Source organism: Daphnia pulex, chromosome 1, assembly GCF_021134715.1.
Source record: "Daphnia pulex isolate KAP4 chromosome 1, ASM2113471v1".
Lineage (NCBI taxonomy): Eukaryota > Metazoa > Arthropoda > Branchiopoda > Diplostraca > Daphniidae > Daphnia > Daphnia pulex.
In genome coordinates this window covers 3800714-3823068 of record NC_060017.1, presented here as the reverse complement: position 1 = coordinate 3823068, position 22355 = coordinate 3800714, and the positions used below count along the sequence as shown (strand labels likewise).

The 22355-nt window shown below is 39.5% G+C and overlaps 1 protein-coding gene and 3 long non-coding RNA genes across 6 annotated transcripts; 3 read left to right on the top strand and 1 right to left on the bottom strand.

The window, feature by feature from the left end:
* Positions 1–11860: 11860 nt before the first annotated feature.
* On the top strand, positions 11861–14381 carry LOC124205696 (60S ribosomal protein L23). 2 transcript variants are annotated; one of them, XM_046603287.1, is made up of 6 exons: positions 11861–11966; positions 12101–12184; positions 12259–12387; positions 12603–13767; positions 13863–14027; positions 14088–14381. In XM_046603287.1, the coding sequence occupies exons 1-4, from the start codon at positions 11954–11956 to the stop codon at positions 12797–12799; spliced, it is 423 nt and encodes a 140-aa protein (XP_046459243.1). In that variant the 5' UTR covers positions 11861–11953; the 3' UTR covers positions 12800–13767; positions 13863–14027; positions 14088–14381. The 2 variants fall into 2 exon arrangements, with proteins under 2 accessions (XP_046459243.1, XP_046459168.1); XM_046603212.1 differs by lacking the exons at positions 11861–11966; positions 12101–12184; positions 12259–12387 and having other exon boundaries at positions 12796–13767.
* Positions 14382–14679: 298 nt separating this feature from the next.
* On the top strand, positions 14680–16466 carry LOC124198261. Of its 2 annotated transcripts, none has more exons than XR_006876538.1 (6): positions 14680–14756; positions 14831–14995; positions 15064–15216; positions 15464–15620; positions 15969–16230; positions 16297–16466. It is a non-coding gene; the product is annotated as an uncharacterized LOC124198261 (long non-coding RNA). The 2 variants fall into 2 exon arrangements; XR_006876547.1 differs by having other exon boundaries at positions 15464–15645.
* Positions 16467–17230: 764 nt separating this feature from the next.
* On the top strand, positions 17231–18298 carry LOC124207114. Its single transcript, XR_006879788.1, has 3 exons — positions 17231–17368; positions 17467–17584; positions 17663–18298. It is a non-coding gene; the product is annotated as an uncharacterized LOC124207114 (long non-coding RNA).
* A 1055-nt stretch (positions 18299–19353) lies between these two features.
* LOC124200609 lies at positions 19354–20784 on the bottom strand. The gene is made up of 4 exons (XR_006877336.1): positions 20603–20784; positions 20444–20523; positions 20258–20377; positions 19354–19843 (listed from the first exon to the last, which is right to left on the bottom strand). It is a non-coding gene; the product is annotated as an uncharacterized LOC124200609 (long non-coding RNA).
* Positions 20785–22355: the final 1571 nt, after the last annotated feature.

The window sequence follows — 22355 nt, the reverse complement described above, 5'->3', positions numbered from 1 at the left end:
TTTGACGTGAGAGATGCCTAAATGCGCCACTGTACATATCTCTTCTGGCCGCTCTATAGGCAATTGCTGGGCACCTTGGAACCACCGTTGCTCATGTCGGGCCCTCCCTCCTGTGTCCACCGCTGACTGGGAGAAAAGAAAAAAGAAAAATAAGAACCAGAGACATTTTAGAACTTGAAGTTTATTATATGGTTGAGGGGAAAAAGATGGCGTATTGACAAGTCGAAGGTATAATTGGAATATATATACTCAGACCTGAAAAATGTAAGAAGAGTGGGAGGTCTCATTATCTCTCTTGGCTAGGCCGTTACCAGAAAATAATTAGCTGGCCCTTCAGGCCTACACGAGGAAAAAAAGAAAGAATAGCCAGCCTTTTTAATTTTTCTTATTCTGCTGCTCTCTGTCTTGTTCGAATCAAGTGTTATGTGTTTACTTTTGGCATCGGATTATTGTTTAAATCGCTGGGAATAATATTCATAATTGGAACGGCATTCCTGCGATGTTTGAAATATCGACAGGATTTATAGTTCATATAACGGCGGAATCTCACAGAAATTCGCTCACGATCGGATCGTAATTCGCTCACATATTTCTAAACTTGTTTGGAGAATATTTCGTATGTTGCGTTTCTTATTAAATAGCTGGGCACAGCCTATCATATAATGTGTGGCCATCGTTTCTTGATTTTTCGGAACCCCCCATCTTTCTTTTCCTTCTTCAGCTTTGGCGAGTTTGTTTCTTTTCCGTGGCTGGCTGCCTAGTTGCCTGTTGGTTTACTGGCAGGGGCGCACAGTCAATTATCTATTCCTTCGTTTGACTCCTCCTCGCCTTTCGCCTCTTGCCAGGCTCCTTTCCAAACTTGAGCCAGACGAACCAATCCATCTATAGTATGTAATGATCACGTCAGAACATCACGACTCGGCTCTATCATCTCAGGCGATCCTTTTTGTCTTCTTATCTATTCATGTTTCTTTTTTCTTCTTTCTTTTTCTTTAGACCAGAGAGAAGAGAAAAGATATAAAAGCTGAATAAGAGAGAGGGAAAATATCTTCTTCGAATATCGCTGACGGTGTGTTGCGTATGTTAATGAGCTCTCGACTCTCTCGAGGAACTCATCATCATCCAACAACAACAACCGCGCCGCACCAACAAGCCCAACGGTTCCGTCCCAGTCTTATATGATCCCTCCCCGCGCAGCAGCGATGCCTTTTTATGGGTGCAGCTGGGCACATGAGGAGAGCTGGGCCTTTTTTTTTCTTATTTTCTTTTTCTTATTTCTTCTTCTTTTCTTGTTGTACAGCTCATCTTGTGCGTTTTTAATGGTTTCCTCGGGTGAAATGAATATGAGATGGACTTCTCCAACCTCAATTCCCCCCACTGAATAAATACTTCTTACATATTTGCCGAACAGTGGGCGGTGGCCTCAGTATTTATGAATCAATTTTATCACAAAATAGTTTTTTTTTTTTTTTTATTATCCCGAGAGAGATGAAACGCATTTACATCGCCAGCGGATGCGTGGCTGTCAGCGACTCGGCTCGACGAGTAAATAAAAACAACCTCGCCTCTCAGCAGCCCAAATGAAACAACTTGAGTCGACCAAAAGGCAACTCAACAACAACTCGCCTTTTGATATATAATATAATATCGACCAGAAAACTTATTTGTACACACAATTGTCCGTTCCTTCCTCGTTCTCATCCGTTGCATGACGTTTGAATTCGTCATCAATAACCGACCACTGACATTTCCTTTTTTCTTTTCTTTTCGAAACTCATTTTCTCATTGGCTTCTTTTCTCTATTTACAGTTGGACGATTTTTAATTGAAAAACACACACACGATTATTCTCTCCAATTTGTAATTTGTGTAACACGTGAGAACGAGAATTCGAACTCGCAACTAATAAATCATTCTTATATAGGCTTAGGCGATTTGAATTATCAACTCTAACTGAAATCTAATCGAAATGCGTGGCTCTTTTGAAAACGTTACTTATACAATGGGGGGGGGGAATTCAATTGAGCGATTGTGCTGGACGGCAGGTTGAAAAACCAATCAATGCAAAGAATGTATTATATACGTAAGTTTAATACAAATAATAAATTAGTCACGATTTGGAAAAAAGAAAAGAGCGCCAGCACTGGAAAGTTGCGCGTCTATATATCCACGGTCTTGAAATAACATCACGTATTATTATTATTGTATACAACGAAAGTAATCCATTCGAAGGGGAATCTCTTTTGTGTCTCTTTGAGAAATGGGAAAAAAAAGGCTAGTTGGACTAATAATAAGAAGTGAAATGGTTAGATAGATAAAAATGTGTTTTCCTTCCTTTTGCCATTGTCTGTGAAATATATATATAAGAAAAATAAGAAAAAAACAACAACATAATAACAAGATCGGAAAACCCAGCCAAAAGCTATTTAGACTTTCTTTAGAAAGATGTTTCATATATATCTGGCTGGGTTTTCATTACTCCTCGGCATTTGTGACTCTTTGTGGTTGGAAATTGCCCATCCAACTTGATTGCGTATGCGTCTATTAACTAAAATTTCGAAATGGTGGCACCGTAGCAGCAGCAACAGTCGTTGATGAATTGGAATGAATTTCCTTTTGAAAAGAAAAAAAACAAGTGAGCATTTGAAAAGAATAGATTTAATACCGCGCCAATGTGGCTCATTATTATTTATCTGATGTACCGCGCAACAACTATTCCGAGGCAATTTTATGTATTATATTCGGCCGAGTAAATAAAACTCAATACCTGAGAGTCCACAATAAATCTAAATGTTTATTATTTCCACTTATATATTACATAAGAAACTTGTTTGAGAGCTAGAGAGAAGAAAAGACAAACGATGGAATGCTTTTTTGTGTTACACAGTTTTGACTTTTTAGTGTAGCAGCGTTCTGACGCAACAAGAGAAGGGCCAGGCATTTTTCCCTAGGGATTATTATTTTGGTTTGGTTCATTCTTCTGTTATTCTTCCTTCTTGTTAGTTGTTTTGATGATGATAATACGGTCGCGGACCAGCAGCGGCAAACCGGCGTCAATAGAAGAAGAACAACAGTCCCCTCTATATTATTCCTCGCCCAGCAGATCATTAGATATTAGATGGCGGACAAGCGTTCGAACATTGGGGGGAAAAAATATTTCTATTTCTATTATACCTTATCTATATACTCTACTACTCTGCATATGTTTATAAAGTATGACTATGGCAGAACGGGCCAAAAAAAAAGAAAAAATGTCCGCCTTGTGGTGATTTTCTTTTCTTGTCTGAGAAAAACATAAAAATCTAGAATAAACGAGCCAGTTTACTATTTGCCAGAAGAACAGATGATTGTGTTGCTCGACGGAAAGACTAAAAAAAAGCGGACGAAAGAGAGATAAGTGGATCTCATTTTCTCTCTCTTCGGTAATATGTATAACGGCGGACAGGCAGGAACGGCAGCGACTCTCATGATTGGTTTATGAACTCTGCTTTGATATTCCGTCCACGTTCCTCGCTGCTGTGCTCTGCCCTGTTGGTGCAAAGGCTCGACCTTTTTAACTCATTCACATTTTATTGACTTGTATTTTTCTATTCTAGAGGAAATTTTGTTTCATTTTTTTTACCTTTCATGGCCCCTTTTTTGTGTTTCTCTCCCCTCTCTCTTGGCTACCTTTGCTAGTTATATCTCTACTTTCCTCGTATTATATTATATATATATTTTCCCCCCAACCCAACGGACCCACCCTAATTACGTGCTGCCCCCTACAACATCATTAGCTATATATCTGCTGGAGATAGCTAGGGAGAGAAATATAAGGGAGCGCCCTGATGGCTCTCCCTCCCCAAACCCGTAACTAATTTATGCTAGACGTACACATATATATATATATAAAGCCTCTGGTCCGCTCTCGACCAATCATCTGACGCACAACCGCCATCTTTGCCTTCCACCAACAACAAAAAAAAAAGAGGAGCGTATCATTATCATCTTTTTTCAAATTATCATTCGGGGTTCAGAGTTCGCATTGGCGGTCTCTGAACTCTCCACTAAATGCCGAGCGCACACAACTGAATTGAACTGAAACCAACAAACGAAAAAAAATGAAAAATAAATAGATAAAAAAGGAATGAAAAACAAACACGCGGATGACGTCATCCGCTATAATATTGATATCAAGGATGAGAGGTGCACACAATAGCAGACAGACAGGCCAGAATATCCACAATTTGTAAAAACCAACTTTCAAAAAGAGAAAAAAAAAAAGGTTTTTCTTCTTTTTCTTTTTCTTTTCTTGTTTCTTTTCTTTTCTCGTTTGGCTACGCTCTCGACTCAGACGTGCTGGTTGCGCCAGTCCGTGAATGCATATGGCTATAGATCTATCTATCTATCTGCCGAGGCTGATCATCTGGCAGACGTGAAATATACAAGGGCCGCAGGGTGTTCCGTGACTCGATCCATCCCACCCGAAAAAATAAGAAAAAAGAAGCGAGCGAACGAACGGAGTAAAGAAAAGAGAAGGACACCATCATCATCAGCAGCATCGCCGTGTGTATCCAAAGAAGAAGAAGAAGAAGAAGAAGAAGAAGAAGAGGAATAAAATATAGCTTCAGCGATCGTCTGGGCCCGATTGTTTCGTCGGCAGATATGTACAAGGGAACACGCCTCATCATCATCCAACATCTCGGCGTTCCAGCCTTTTCCTTATTTTTAGTTTTTCCCAACTAAACAATAATAAGGGCCCCAACAATGTGGGTGGCCCCGGCCAGATATTTCAACCAAAAAAAAAAAAAGAAAACTTGACTCTATACCCAAAATAATATATCCGTGTGTGTGTGTAGAGAGTGAGGGGGGGGGGGGTTCCAGTCAAGTTCCTTATAATACAGCGGACTGGTGCGCGCCTATAGCAGTAGGTGGGCCCACCTCAATTTTCGAAGGTTAAAAAAGGTAAGAAGAAGAAGAAGAAGAAGAAGAAGAAGAAACAAGGGCCAGCCAGCTGAAGCCAGCTGAAGGGAGACCGCTCTTTTGCCCGCGTTTAGACAGCTCTACTGTACATGTAATGAATGAGGTCGGCCTTATAGACGGAAAACATTTCTGTGAAGATGTTGCTGTTAAGCAGCTTTCTTCTTCATTCCTTTCGGCCTCCTATTTCTTCTTCTTCTCCTTCTTCTTCCCCTTTTTTCCATCCTACCTTACAACACCTTAATGTTGAACATGAGGGGAAAAAAGACTCTCGTCTCATTCCCCAGCGACTCTCGGAACCCCCCCGTTTCTTACCTTTTTATCTTCGACCATATCATTTTTCGTCGGAGAAAAAAAAAAGAAAATTCGAAACATCAGAAGAAAAAAAAATGAAAATTCTTTGAACATACGAAACCCGACAGTTCAATCAACTTCACCGTCTTTATCTTTTTCCGCGTTTGTGAATGCATTGTCTTTGTAATCTCTGCCTTGTTTCGAGCATATCATATCAAATGCCGTGGGAGAGATGCCGAATCACGTAGAATGTGCTCACTCCTTTTGTATTTTGGGCTGTCGCAAATCATCTCGCAGATTGCGCATCGTGTCGTAATTACACACGTAACGTACGTGTAATAAGTCAAAAAGTTGTTTCCCCTACTCGCGCACCAAAGAAAGAAAGAAGAGGAAGTAAACCAAGTGACAGAGAGACTAGGCAGTCTCAGCTCACGACATTGGACGAGTGGCGAGGCGACGGCGGCGGCAGCGTCGGCAGCGACTCGGGACTATCGATCAAACCGACAGTTACAAATGGGACGTGTCTATGCCAACTAATGACACAAACCGTATCAGGGCGACATTTTTTCCCTTTCCTTTGCCGTTTGTCCGTCCCTCCCTTCCTGCCCATTTACGGACGGATGGCACACAGGGCGCACCACATATACACAAGACGCTAGGTTAGACTCTGTGTGTGTCTCATCCGACGGATGGATTTACCCAAAAATATCCCGCTCGCCCGTCCCTTTCATTTATTTCTATTAACCCATCCGATCGCTCTTTTCTTTTTTTCCATGACACTCACCTTTTTTTTACTTGTACACGAAAATAATGTCAGTCCATTTTTCCCCGTGAAATCTGATTATTTTTGCTCCCGTCAATTCCCGAATCAGAAAAAAAGTAATACGGGATTTTCTCGCCACATTTTCTTTTTACCCGTGTAACTGCTGCTATATGACGTAGATGATGGACACGGAAAATGAAGATGATGAGATAGAACTGGGAACAAAAAATGGATAATCTAGCGCTTTTTTCTTCCTTTTTTTTGTGGTATATAATAAGCCGCGTGTAAACTGTTAATAGAATTTTGCCATGATGAGAAAAGAAAAAAAAGGGGCAACGACATGAAGGCATCTCATTCGCTGGGCTGATGATAATAACATGCGCAGACTTTTGGGAAAGAAAAGAAGAAGAAAAAAGAAACAAGCCCTCAACTATTTTTCTACTTTTTTTGGGCAACACCTCTGGCTCTTTTGTGCATTTGTGCAGCTGTATGTACACACGGCAGACACTATAGTGCTGAGCTGGGGCTGCTGGCATCTTCGTATCTTTATTCATCTCACAGATAGCACCAAACACCGAGCGTTGTAAAACTTATGAGTTTATTATTCTTCACGACTTAATAAGCCTCTCTCTCCTTCTTCTTCTTCTTCTTCTTCTTCTCTCCGGCTCGTCAGCCAATCATACACTCGTCTATCTCTTTTTTTTCTTTTTCCTTATTTATTATTTCTTTCTCCTCTTTTGTTTTCTTCTTGTTATATTTTTTTTCTTCTCCGCTTGTTTTTTTCCTTCTCTCTCTCTCTCCCGTGACGCATGTATAATATGAGATATATAGCAGACTGAATGTATATCTATGTAGGCACATACCTTACCTTCTCTGGTAAGACCGAGTATAGTCTAGTGTCTTATCCTGCACTCTTCGGCGTGTGTTCCATTCCGAAGGGGATGGACAAAAAAAAAAAGAACCTACGCACATTCAAAAAAGGAATGTCTGATGATGGCGACGGCGTGCGTGATGGGACCAAAAGATCCCGGCGGGCCAATAGCCAATCAGCTGGGGCGACTATCTTGTTGTTGTGGGTCGTCCAATTTCATACAGCGATTTAGTTCTCTCTGCTGCTGCTGCTGCTGCTGCTCTCCGTCGTTACTCCTCAAAATGGCGATGGCGAAGAAAGTCGATGGGAGGCGCCTTTTACGAGTCGCCGGGGAAATGAGCTGTCAGCCAACTTGTATGCGTTTCAATTATAATCAGCAGCTTCTGATCGAGGGGGCAACCAACAACCAACAACCCAAACAAAATTTCAATTTGAAAAAAGGTGAAACGACGTTGTAATAAAAAACCAGACCCATCTTGTTACATTGGCCGTCTAAGAAAAAAGAAAATTGAATCAACAAGAAATGCTCAATTCTCGGGTGAAAGTCTATGCGTGACAATCTAATCTGTAATTGTTTCCAAACAAGAAATATACTGACGAAATTGTATTTTTTGGTCGTGGAAAATATTCTATAAAGTTGGTGGCCGTATAATGTGCATCCCCCAACCGAGGTGTGTACGCATCTAAAAATCCAGGCAAATGGTGTGCAGCACCCATTATTATTACAGCAGTCATATACTACGCCGACACGTATATATATACGTAGGTAGGTGTATACCAGGTGGTTTTATGATTCCAAATCTATTTGGAGCTCTTGTTTCGGGTTTGTGCAGACACACGTAGCAGAGCAGCACCGCCATATATATCGCCGGAGCACTGGCTCAAGTGGTTCCGCCATTCACATGCGCTCACGATCGTTTCACTTTATTTGATTTACTGTTAATTGGTCGGACAAACAAATAGCTCGAGAAAGAAAAAAACTTTTTCCACAACAACGCGCGCGCGGGTATACAACCAAATTATAGATTGGTGTTTTTTTTTTCTCTTTGCCTCTAGCCAAAGTCAATGCCGTCACGTAAATATTTCCCATCAACTTGTTTTTTTTTCTTCTTTTGGCATCGTGAATTTTTGTTTGAATCTAGTACGGGGGAAAATGGATCGGCAATTTGTTATATATCCATTGTCTTGTCGGATGGTGGGAGGTCAAGAGGCCCCTTGATTTAAAAAGAAAATAGAAAGAAGAACAATTCATGAAATCTTGATGGTAAAGTTGTTGAAATGAAGCTCTTGAAAGACTTGACGCATTATGTAGATAGCGATCGGTTTTGGGGCTGGCTGGCTGGGGTCGCTGGCTACATATGCATCCAGCAGGAGATTTAGGGACCAGGAACCAATCAGCTATGTTCACACGCCATCTATGTATTTATTTCATTTTCTTTGGTGAATGCATAATGCAGCCCAACAAAGCAGGGTGCCCCTCTCTCTCTCTCCATGCACACACACACATGTGCCTTTTGCGCTGCTGGGGTTTTTCGCTCTGCCCTTATCTATCCGTTGGAAATAAGAAGAAGAAAAAAACGAGCGATGCGTGCACGCCGAGCTGCTGGGCTGGCTGCTGCAGCCGACTCCCCTCGGATTCAGAAACGGAAAATAATGTGAAGGGGGGCGATGATCACGCAAACGCCAGAATATGTAATCACAGCCAACAATAGGCGTATCGTATATGTTAATACATTCATCTGTCTCTCTCTCTCTCTCTCACTCGCTGATGCTTTCGTCTTATACGTGTGTGTGTGCTGGATGGCTGGGCTTCTATTCGTTATTTCTGGCTGTCTATGTGCTGTCCGATCCATCGCGCCGCGTGTGGTTGTTGTAGCCTTCGCTCTTGTATTTATTTGACTCTCTCGTTCGTTTGTTCGTTTTGGGGCTGCGATGGGCCATCGGCCGAGTCCCTGCCCAGCGACTATAGAGATGAGGGGAGAGGCCCTGATGTCATGTCGTGCATGCGCGCTTCATCGACGTCTAAGGCCTAACGTGTATGCAAATGATCTGGCATTGCACGGCTATTTCCTCCTGTTGGCGCGGATGTTTGACAGTCTGCTGGCCGTCCGTTTTTCTTACACATCTCTCCCATTGACCCAGCAGATGGTCTTCGCATCACTTCGATATATACTCCAACGTGGCGAGCACCAACAAATAGATTCATCTCGCTCTCTACACGCCACATCACTTGGACGGCCTATGGGCCATCTATACTCAGGCCTAAACACACTACACTATAGGCCCTAGGCCTGTATGTGTACACTTAACAATCACTCGGCTTATCAAACTTCTCCGTTGCTGCTGCTGAGCTCTGCCTCATTCATTCTCTTATCGTAGATTTGATAGTAGTATGTACATGGCCAACAGTAATTTGTGACTGGCTGTAATCACGAAATTACTCTTTTCGGTACTACAGGCTACAGCTGGCGATTGATTATAGAGGTTTCAACTAAATTTATTCTCACGCTGCCCAAACCCTTGCTGGTCTCGTGTTTTCTACACCAGCCAAATGTTACCGAATTCAAAATGGAAATTTGGTATGTGAAGGATGGAGACAAAGTTGAAACATTTCCCAACCAAACAAGAAAAAAAGAACTTGTCAAGAAAAAGATATTTGCCGACGGTGATGTTCAAGTCGGCCGGTGCATTATAGGGTTTGACTTGGCGCGGGTAGACAGGTAACACTTGGCCACATCGTTATATCAGAAAGTTAAAGCTACATACAACAAGTCCTGAATAATAATAATAATAATAAAAAAAGAAAAAACGAGATGTATATAAACATTGCGTATGCCGGTGCATTGACCACATCGTTGAGTTGACTCGTAAAAACCGCCTAGAACTCTCTCTACATTTACAACTAAATAAAGTATTGGCGGTTTCAACACAAGCCAATAAAAATTCGTATTTTCTTTTTGGCCGGACTCGGTGATCGAAACATCCTTCATAAATCTCTCTTTTTAAATTTATTCCTATCGATTTAAATATCCGTTCGATTTACTATTTGCATTGCGCACGGCGTGCGCTGCTGCGCCGCCTTGGCGTGGAAAACAAATTTCTATTGCGATGACGAGAGGAAGTGAAGTAGTGAGTGTTTTTAATCTGGCGAGTGCTGCCGAGAGCCGGAACAGGCTCGGCACACGGGCATAGGCGCTGATGGATCGAATCTCGTTGATGATTCGGCGGCCAAAACGAATAGTCGCCGGAATAAAAAAATATACACAACCAAAACATATCGGCGCGCGGGTTGCGACTGCCACATCGCCTGCTGAGGTCACTGACAACAGAAATCTAAAGCCAAAAGGTCAGGAATCATTCAATTTCAACCTCTTTCTCTCTCTCTCTCTCTCCCCCCTAGCTCACTACAACAACAACAACAACAACATATATCTCATCCCCCTATCCCCCCCTGCGCATTGATTTATTGTCACGACGCATGCAGAGAAGAAGAGCAGCAGCACAAAAAAAGATCCTTATCTATTCCAACTATCGTATAGACATCACACACAAAAGCTCGTCCATGAATTGATTCGGATTTTCAATCAGATAGCGCTAGATAGATAGGGTCTATTTTTATTATTTTTCGTCTTATTACTTTTGTTGCGTCCAGGGTGAGGAGGGGGGTGTGTGTAAATAAAAGGTGGTGATTGAAGCAGCTCGACTTGTGTTAGATGTTGCGGCTGCTGCTGTGTGTGTGTCAATCGCTTTTATATTATTGAGGCAGAGGGGGGAAAATATCCAAAAAGCCAAAGTAACTCGGGTCTTGAAGAGAACGTTGGTAATTCCAGGCAACGGTATATAAACTACTTATAGGTTGCTGGTTGGCTCCAATCTGTGACCTTTTGTGAGCGCAAACGTCAACCGCGGCGCGAAAATAGTCAAACAGACCCAGGCGATTATACAACAACCGCCGTTGTTGTTGCATGTGTGTGTTCGCCGCGCTGTGCGGTGTGTGGTCCACTTGCGAGTCCCACGTCTAGTGTAAATGTATTTGCCTTTTTGGTGTTTTCTTCTTCTTCTTTTCCGGCCGCAAAAGGACAAATCGACGGCGGGCGATGCGGTGGAAGAAATGCCGAAGAGGGTGGAGGCGAAATGTAATCAAAGGAAAAGCATGCGAACAGCACACACTCTAGAATATAACCATCTCTTGTTGGTGGTGGTGGTGTTGTTGTTTCCCCTATGGAAGTGATGAAGTGGAAGTGGTGTAATGGGCACGGAAAAACAAAACAGATGGTTGCCCATTTGTTGTTGTGAGCGCTGTGCGCTTCCTTCCCCCAATTTCTTATTTTTTCTTGACTTGTTATATTATAGGCGATGACCTTTCGTGGCTTCTTTGTTGTGCGTCTGCTTTTGGTAGTTTCATCATTCTGATTGCCACCTACCTATACAGCAGACATCCCTTTTTTTCCCTTTTTCTTTTCCAGATATTGTAGTTGTAGTCTAATAAATACACACGCCCAAACAAGATAGGACCATTTGTACTTGTTACTTTTAGATTAGGCTGCTGACAGCCCCCTTCCTCGAGTCTTTTCTTCAATTTCCAAACAAACTATTAAAGAATTGTCTTTTCTTTGAAGCTCTGAAATGAGGAGTTAAAAAAAAATATGACTCGGCAAATCCAAGGAAGCAGTGAGAAATAGACCCAATTTTGAGAGAAACACTGCTTTTTTGAATTTGAATATTTCAGCCGCCCTCACGCCATCTAGTGGGTAAAATTTGGATCTCACCAAAATTTCGTGCCGGGCAGCTAGCGACATCTAGTTTTTGAAGATATTCGCTAAACAATCGTAATTAAGATTTTTATTTCTAATTTTTGATAGTTTTGATGCATTAGAAATACAATTTATTTATCCCAATAAATTCTATTAGAAAATCGATCAATTTTCGTTTCAAATCAAGTAACGTAATTCAAAAATGATTGTCGCCTAATTAAAATGTCTGGCATCGCTTGGTGGCCCAGGGCCTTGTTCGCCTGCTTCTCGTCTTCTCCGTCTCGTTTCAGTTCGAGACTCTTTCATTTTCAAGATGTCTAAGCGAGGTATGTAGTTCTCTCTATTTCATCGCATTTGATCTTAAACATCCATTGACTTTGCCTATTTCGATGATTGTTTATCGTGTTAAACTTACTTTAATAGTGTTTAAATGTTATATTTGGTTATTTCATGTGAAAAGGACGTGGTGGAACCGCGGGTGGAAAATTCCGCATCTCTCTGGGTCTCCCGGTGGGTGCCGTCATGAACTGTGCTGACAATACAGGTAAGCCTAGTTTTCAACTATACAACTTCCATGTTCATGTTAAACTTAACGTTACATTTGTCTTCGAAATTTAGGCGCAAAGAACCTGTACGTTATTGCCGTTTATGGCGTTAAGGGTCGTCTTAACCGCTTGCCTGCTGCTGGTGTTGGAGACATGTTTGTTGCCACTGTGAAGAAGGGTAAACCTGAGCTCAGGAAGAAAGGTATAACATTTAACTACTATTCTTGTAAACCCCTGTTCATTTCATAAGAGTGGTTGTTTGTCTGCCATTCGTTACATGATGAGGGGTAGAATAAGAAATGTCTTAAACTCAGGGCTTCAAATCATGAGGCTGCTTGACCTGTCGGCACTGACACTTATCAATTAATTATTTTGGATCTCAGTCTGAATTAATTTTTTGAACTTGTTCCTTTTCAGTAATGCAAGCAGTGGTTGTTCGGCAAAGGAAGCCTTTTAGGAGGAAGGATGGAGTGTTTATATACTTTGAAGACAATGCAGGGGTGATAGTCAACAACAAAGGCGAAATGAAGGGGTCAGCTATCACCGGACCTGTTGCAAAGGAGTGTGCTGACCTGTGGCCTAGGATTGCATCCAACTCCAGCAGCATTGCTTGAACACTTCGTATTATGCTCTGTATTCCCTTTGAACATCTGGCCTATTGAGCATAAATACAGTTCATCCTCAAAAAAGTTTTGGAGTTTTACACTAGCAAGAAGTAGTATAGTACTAGGACTCTAGTTTGTATTCTGATTTCAAACCTGAAAGCTGCCTCGCATCCTAATTTATGGCTGCTGTATTTTTAACTTAAGAACCTAAGATTGTTTTAATTCATTACCTTAGATTAATAATTTGCATGTTCCTAGCTAGAATGGTTAAATCTTCTGAATTGGCACACTAAATTCAATTGGTTAAATTCTGCTAGAGAAATTAGTTGCCAATTTGACATAACTAGAATCAAGATTATTCCTTCTTATTCCACAAGATAATTTATATCAAGTTTATTCATGCATTGTTTCTGTTAATCTTGGAACTGATGTCGATCAAACAAATATTAGAAAACATTAGCTGATTATTTTTTCAAACACTTGAATTTGGAATATGACTTAACTGGGAAATTAGGAACGTAAATATGTCCAACTGGGAACTTTTGTGTACCGGCAGTATCGGAGCTCACTGCACTACGTTGCTCATGCCGTGTGATAAGGAACTTGAACGGGGAAAAGGTTTGTTATAGTAACCCTACGTTATCGACTGGTGAATGGTGTAGGGGCTTTTTTTAAGTTTTTAGGCATCAATAGATGTAAAAGAAAAATCAAAGTAATCTTGTCTCGCAACTAATATAAAAGGCGTGCGATCGACGAACGTTATTCACTCTAGGTTTTCTTCTTGGTCTTATTGAAACTTATTAAAAATGTGCAAGTTTTTCGCTGTACCATTGCTTTTTATAGGCTCTGTTTTGTTGTGTCCCTTACCGTCGGAATGCAATCCCACGCGTAATTTGAATAATTCTTCTCATCCCAAGACACATAAGGCTCTAACAAGGATTGAAAGTTCGATAGAAAGAATTGCAGAATTGGGACCGGTAAGTAACTGCCTCAATCGCCCATTGTCAAGTTATTCTTATAAAAGTATCTATGCAAAATTTATTTACAATTTTCTATTTTGACTACATTATAGTTGTTGTCTGGATGCCCATTTACCCTCAAGCTCAATCAAATGGACAATCGAATTCCGTCGACGTTTTATGAAATCGAATGCCTTCACTGCAACAAGTGCGTTAATCATGGCTCCAGCTCCAAGTGCACACAACTGGTGACTGAAATGGAAGCCCTTTTTCAACGAGTATGAAAATACTAGAAAATCGTACGTTTTAATCTGCTATAACAAATTTTTTTTCCACAGCCGGACAACTCTACTTGGATTGATACATTAATTGTAAAAGCCGGATGTCATTGCATGCCTGTTTCAATTCAAACAAGACACAGCTCAAACACTAGAGTTTGAAAGTTGCTTTTTTTTGTGAAGTAAGAGAGTGTGAGAGTGTGATTAATTCAATAGTAAGCTTTTATTTTTATCCGTCCGTATGGTTTTCTTCTAGTGAATGTACAAATCCATTTTTTAAACGCGTTGTGTTTCCTCAGTTAGCGGACAAATGTTATTTGTATAATATATTAATACAACGAGAATAAAAACTGACCCACTGTTAAGTGTGAAATTCTCTTTTTCAAAGGCTTTAATGCAAACAGGGTTGGGCACGGTAATTTAAAAAAAATTAACGCGTAGATAGTATATCGATATTGACGGTTTTGTTAAAAGTTATTGCGGTAACGGTAGTATCACGGCGTTTTCAGTGAGTACCGTGGTCTTTTTCCCGTTTTCGTTTCCACTGGTATATCGTTAGTTGTCGATTGCTACTACACTAGATGGCCAGTCATTGTTGATTGCTCATTTGTCGTTTGCGACAATAGATGGCTCTAGCGATTAACTTCCCTTTAATGCTGACATTCCACAATCGTCCTAAGTCAACTCAACTTGTTCAAATTATTTTCCCTGACATTCGTCATAAAAATGGTAACTGTTGCTTGTATTGATGTATTCATTTATGGCTGTTAAATTCAAATTGTGTGTGTGTGGTGCATTTACAGATAATATAGCCTACAATTTATACTTGGTAATTCCATCTGATGAGGTGACCTGAAACTGTTCCCAAAATGTCGTCTGTTGCTGCACGTACCCTACCGGCTTTGCGTTTCGTCACATGTAGAAATACTTCACAACCGTAAAAATGATTATGTTGGTGTAACCCTAAGGTCACATATTATGTTATTTGATGACCTTGTTTCTGATAATAATTGAGTTTCTATTTTTTTATTAACAGTATGGTGAAGTCTGAGCTTCTTCATTGCAGTCCAACCCGCTGTGCAGTGTGATTTGTTGCAGCCAGCTGGCAAAAGGTGTTCCTCTTGCAGGCCTGCAACCTGTACCGTTTGTAGCTTTCGTCACATGCAGAAACACTTCCAAACAATTAAAAGTAATTAAGTTGATCGACTTTTAAACAGTAAGGCTACACATTTAATTTGTTGATGACTAGCTCTTTCTTTGTATTGGTTGATTTTTCAGTTAAGACCGTTATAAAAGCTTGCCAACTGTTGATTCCTTTGGAATGTTTGTAAAAGTAATTATTAGATTGCTTAGTTTAACTATGCTTCTGTTATTTTCTTATGTTACACATCACTTTGTTTTCTGATATATTAATATTGATATTTTCCCCCAATTAGGATTAACAGCCTCTTAAGGTCTGAGCCTTTTTGTTGCAGTCCAATGTGTACATGAATTTTGTGCAGCCAGCTAGTGAATGGTGAGCTGTTGCGTGCAGACTGTGGTGCTGGTGTCGTTCGTTCATTTAACTATGGACCGTTTAGTCGTTCGTTTATCGTAAGAAATCTGTCACTTGTCGCAGGTGTGTAAAATTGTGTCCACCAGGTGACAATTAAAGTAGGTTAGCAGTTAGTTCTTGATGTCGAAGACAAGTGACATCTTATTTTGTACTTCTATATAAGTGCTTTTGTGGAAAGTACTTGTAAAGAGTTGTAAACTTTTGTTGCTAAAACATAAAAGAAATTCCCTTGCTTTTTGAAAAGGTGAAATGAAATCTTGTTGATCTTTGATCATCTTCTTGATTTCTTTTTCTCTGGTTAAGTGTACATTTACAGTAAATCATTATTGGTATCTTTTTTACATTTCAAGTTTTTATTGATTCATTTATGTTCTTATGCTTTGTAGATTTCCATGGTCAGTTTTATGTTTGAGCTGTTTATGGTGTTGCTGTCATTTTCCAGTTGGGAGATGCGCTGAAATGGAACTTGTGCAGACTTGCAGTTGAACATCATACTTTAATGTGCCATTTGCCTATGTTGGTGTCCATGCAGTATATACAGTGATGAACTGTTGTGCAAAATAGTCGATGTTACCTGCTGGCTGTCGCGCTTATTTTATCGGCAGCATTTTGTCGATGTCATCTCTTGCTATCTGTACCGACGTTGAGGTGATGCTGAATGTACAGTCTCATTTAATTATTGACTTTAAGTTAATATCTCCGTTTTCATTTCAGTTGATTCGTTTGCCGCCTTTCCTTAGACTTGATCCACCGGTGAAACTCAGAAGACGTTGCTGAAATTCAAGATTGAACAATAAATTATGTTTATAAATTACAAGTGCATATCTGGGCTCCCTTCTTCACTGGCCCCGTTTCCCTAAATAACAACTAACCAACGCCCGCCGGTGGTCACTCACTCGCTGCGACAACCAGAAGGAAGGGAGATGTTTGGTCGAACGGGGACTTGCAAGGCGCATGATTCGATGAAATCTGTTGGAGGCTCATGAGTCTAAGCCGGAAGTCTACTATGATGCATTGCTCTCTTAAAAGCTGTTCCTCGGCTCTCTTCGCTCTTTTTCCGGTGTCTCTTAACCATGGCCGGTAATCTCCCTGGTTCAGTCAATCACTGCAGTGTCTCCCCCCGCTTTGATTGGCTGTGTATTGAACCGGGCGGTCAGTTTAATAAACAATTCTACATAAATTTTGCTATTTCTGTTAAATGTAATGAAAAACGTACGAAGAAATAACTATAAATAATTTATATAGTTTATTTTCATTCATTGATTTTAACCATACATTTTATAATTCATTCATTTGTTTATTGAACTTAGTCCGCTCGATTGCGACCGCACGGGAAAGTTAGACTTCATAAGTGACTTTTGCATGCTGCATCTTTAGATTTTTCTACGAATTTACAATCTGATTTTTTCCTAGGTGTACATTCTATGATGGACTTCCTTTTACTGGTTGCCTTTATTTCGTGATTTCAAGTATGAAATTGAGCTTTGCATGTCATGTAGGTTTATCTCGACCCAGTTTTTTTATGTTTATAGCCCTACCATCAACTTATTTTTTTCAAATTCTAGATGCATCCTGTTTTTAGGATTTATTCTAGATGAAATCCCCCACCAGGTGCCACTGCAGTTTAATAACAACAATGACTGCTAATCTGCTATAGTTAGTGCACGGTTAGTAGTTGCTGTCTTTCACGTTTCGATGAGTATAAAGTGAACTATTAAACATTTCAAAAAGTTTGTTAAGTAGCAAAATGTGGTAAAGCAGATTAAGTGTGAAACCAACATTATAGGTATTCTGCTTAGTTGATTTAACAATTTGTATTTTTTATTTCCTTGACTTGCAATCTCACACTTATCAATTCTTTTGATGTCTGATTTTTTGAAACAGTGAGATCCTTGTGAATGGAAAATAGCATGATCCAGGCTGTTCTTCAATTGCAAAGAAAGAGAATTATGATTGAAACAAATGCAAAATTTCCAACTGGAATTCTCTTCATATTCGTGGTGTAAGTTTTACTGTAAGTTGTAGGCCCTACAGTAAAGTTTATATAATTCCTTTTACTTCTTCTTTTGATCATGATCAGAATTTTGGAATTCCAGAGAATAACACCTTAAAAAGAAAGAACTGTGGCTGTGCTAATGTAGCAGTATTGCGTGAGTATTAGGTTTATTATTACCTGTTTTTGTTTGGTATGAGTTTTTCTTATTTTAGTATAAGTCTCGATTTAGCTAGAGCAGGGATCCTTTTCATTTTGCTGTTTAAAATTTTAAACATCTCTTGTTTACAAGGCTAGACGATGGCTTAGATCGTTTTTCGTCAGTCAGAAAAAAACAGTAGTTTCACTGTTTCAGTTACTTTTACTTTACGCAATTCTAAAGACATTTATCGGTTGTTAACGTTAGATAATTTTGTGTGATAACCGACCGTAAGCCACAAAGCTCACTTGTTAGACATTGGTAATTTGCTTGCCTACTTTCGGATTTTAAAGGAGTTAGTACTTCATTTAGTACTTATTAGACGCCCAAAAGAACTAACAGTCGAATGTGAAATTCGGCTTTTTCCTGAATTAATCCTGAATTAATTTCCTGAATTGTTACTGAACTACAGGATATGGCATAAGACAACAATTAGTGCATATTCTTGATTTGCTGATTTGATTCAATATTTTTGAAGTGCTCTCCATTATTTTTTGTTGACTTGTTTCTCTACGCCTCATAATAGCATCATGCTAGTTATTGATTATGATTGTTCTCGTTATTGATCAAATCCTACTTAAATCTCCTTTTCGGTGAATCTGTTGCCGCCATTCCATAGACTGACCCATTGGAATGGTGAAACTGGCGAGTAAACGCTGAAATTCAAGAAAATTATGTTGATGTAGATAAATTCAAAGTGCATATCTAGGCTCCCTTCTTTTCTGTGGCCCCGTTTTCCTAACTAACCACTAACCAACGCCCGCCAGTGGTCACTCAAACGCTGTGAAACCAGGAGGAGGGGAGGGCTCTGGTCGAACGGGGACTTGGAAGGCGCATGATCCGACGAAAACTTTTAGAGGGTCATGAGTCTAACCCGGAAGCCTAGTATGACTAATCGCTCCCCAGTAAAACTTGCCTCGCACTCTTCTATCCTCTTCCATTTCCAGGTAATCTCCCTGGATCTACGCCGACACTGCATGTGTGAGTTTTAGCAAGCAATCCGCCACCCAATTTGACAAAGAGTGATGGTTTGTTTTCATGGAAATTGCGTCAGGCGGTTAAAAATTGTCTAGTTCAACAATCTCATGTAGAAATTTGCATCTAGTCTACTGGTGCACTTTGCGATTCTTTAAGCTTGATTGATTTAGGTGATGTGTTAAAATCAATTGTGGGTAGCTTAAAAATTGAACTAATTCGCTTTTTCAGAATATTTTGAAGATAGATCACAAGAAAGTCTTAAAACAACAAAGTGATCTAAAACCAAAATATTCAGAAAAAGTTAGTTCAATTGTTTAGCTACCCACAATTGCTTTTAACACATCACCTAAATCAATCAAGCTTAAAGAATCGCAATTTGCACCAGTAGACTAGATGCAAATGTCTACATGAGATTGTTGAACTAGAAATTTTTTAACCGTCTGACGCAATTACCGTGAAAACAAACTATCACTTTTTGTCAAATTGGGTGGCGGATTGCTTGCTAAAAAGCCTCGCACAAAAAAAAACTGTCTTGAACCGGACGCTCTGTTTAGTGAATTGTTTATTTTGTTCGTGTTCCAGAATAAATATAGTTGATGCATTTTATATACAATGACATTTTATTTATTTATATATGATATGATTATACAACAATTGTGACAATTAGATGTTGGAAATTATGGGGTTTGAGGAATGGATGTGTAAGTGGAGAAGGTTATATGGGTTAACAACAGATTTTATCACCTGCATATTCATTAAAAATAATAAAATATACCTAACTTCTTTTAGTAAATGATAATCAAATATCCCACCCCAACTTCCTCCTCATTCCCCAATCGCGGACATGTTTATTATTTGTTTGACATAAAACTCCCCGTATTACTTTTTTTTTGTTCCTTCTCAATATATAAAAGGTAAACTGCAAAGAAACAATTAGCAATAAAACACAATACTGGATGTAACTTCTGTAGCACAAAACCAGCACCTTGGATGCACAAGAAACAGCAACTTGATGCAGATATCTTTCACCACCATAGGCTGCAACAACACGCCACATTGGACAGCAACACCACTGCTATGAAAACATGAACCTATAACCAAAATAAAATTAATCTTCAGCATCATTGGAAATCCTGTACGAAACCAAAAATAATATGCTACATTATATCACTTCAAAGTTCAAATATTCAACCCAAATATTATATGGCAACATTATATTATACCTATCATTGAAACTGAAATTTATATGAAACTAGATGACTCATTTAAGATTTAAATACAAATTCATTTAAACTTTGAAGAATACTCTACAGTGGAACATATAAACAAAACCTCTTTCAGTATCCGCCTTTCTTGCTTACAACAAACCCCCCTTTAAATAATCCGTACAACCCTGAAGGAAATGGCTGTTGACTTGACAAAATCCCAAAATGTTAAAACTAACCAATGAATGCAAAGCTTAATCAAACTTTAATTGTAAAATCTAAACTGGATAAGATTGTCACCTTCAAATGGTGTATGTGTTCATGATGTTCACACAAAAGGTAAATGTGACTTCCATGCAGCCTGCATGATTGGATGGAAGCCCTAGATGGATGGCTTCAGTTCCTTTTATTAAGGGGAGCCTGCAATCAAACATTACAACTGTTATGATTCAAATGTATTTCAATCAGTTTAATTGTTAATTTTACCATTGAACACACAGAATGTTACTCAACTTCTCGACGTGGTGGACAGCATGGTTTCCAAGTCTTTCAGCATCGAAATTCGTCTACAAATAAAAAATGAAATTAAACACTTTCAGGCCACTTTCATTGCACATGAATAGAATTTAATCGAATCAATTATACCAAGAATAATAGCAAGCTCACGAACCGCCAAACCGAACCAACTAAGACCCATCACAAATTCTGAAAAATGCCTAACAAGTAGCAATCAAGCTAATTAATAAGCTACATCAAAACCCCAAACAAATAAAAATGGCGACTCTTTCTCTCAGAAGCCCTGATTCAACTAAACAAGGAACCAAGAAGGTAGGCCGTAGGGGACTAGGGGCTAAAGGGCTAGCCTACGCCCAACAACTGAAGACAAACCTGGCCACCAGATGTCATCTTCAGTGTCTCAGACTCTCAGCCAACAACACTAACAATTTTTTTTTAAATTATTAAGACTAAATCCATCAAAGGAACTTCACAATTTCATGGGTGGACCAATTTACCAAATTCGTCAATCACTTCAATCAGGCTCTGAGCAGAGCGACTGATTTGGCAGTGGAGGACACGGAACCAACTGCAATTTACTTTGATTTAATTTTCGCTCAACGCCTTCTAGAGGTGAGCAGCTTCTGGGTTGCTACTCTCGTCCACCATCTTCGCTCAATTTTAGATTACATGTAATTCGTATCCTGGGTGTCAGGGCACACGAGAGAAATTTCTTCAGAGATGTGCAAAGTAAACGTATAACTTAACTGATTCTGACAGGTAAAAAATTATCAATGTCGTCTAGCGTCAGAAAGAAGAAACAATTAAAGTAACAAATATGAAAACAATGTTCGCTGTAGTTCGGTGACACTCAATTGAAAGAACTAACAAACAAAGTTAACAAATAACTTTGATACTCACGTAACATTCTCCCTGCCAAATTTCACCATAAAACCACCACGCAGCATCACAACAGACGAAATCCCCAAGATGATAACTTCTACAATGAGGAGAATTAAGGCGTGATATTCGTTCATGTGCCTTTTCTATGGCATCTGTAAGTAACCCGGGCAACAGTGCTTGGACAGTGGATTTCTAAAAGGAAAAACACTCAGTTCGTAAGGTAAACCTCCCAGTTATCCAGAATGTGTTTCTATTCATTGTGGCATAACACAAGGCAATGACAAATGTCAAGTCAATCACAAATGATGGTAAGATGAAAAAGATTAAATCTATTGAGATTAAATCTATTGCCACGAAATATGTCGTGGCGCGACGGTCGAAACTGCAATCTGACGTTGCGCTATCTATTATCCCTACATAACATATTGCTGGAGCGTTTAACGTTGGACTAACTCATACCTGAATCTCTAATCTTAAATCTAATCCTACCACTGAGCCTCTCTTTATGACTATGCTGAACTTACGTCAGGCCGCTAGGCTCTGTAGTCTAACGTTGCGCTATCCTATTGGGGTTGTTGACAGTAAAACTCCAAAGACAGAAGAACTCCACCGACAATAGTACCCCAATATTTTAAATAACAAAAAAACATTTTTTTGTATGCGACAGCAGAACTCCAGCGACGGTAGAACTCCAAAGACACAAAAACTCCTTTTTTTTTAAATATTGTCAAAAATGCCCGACAATAGAACTCCAGTGCCTGACAATAGAATTCCAATTTTTTTTTTAATTATTTTTCTGTCCGACAATAGATTAGAACTCCAACGATTTTAAAAATATTTCATGCCCGAAAGTAGAACTCCATTGAGTTTTAAATATTTTAAATGTCCTTAAATATTACTCCTTTACTAGGAGTTCTTTACTACCTTACTTCCAAGAGGCCCATTACTACACCTAAGATAGCGCAACGTCAGACTGCAGCGCACCTGACCGTAGCAAAAT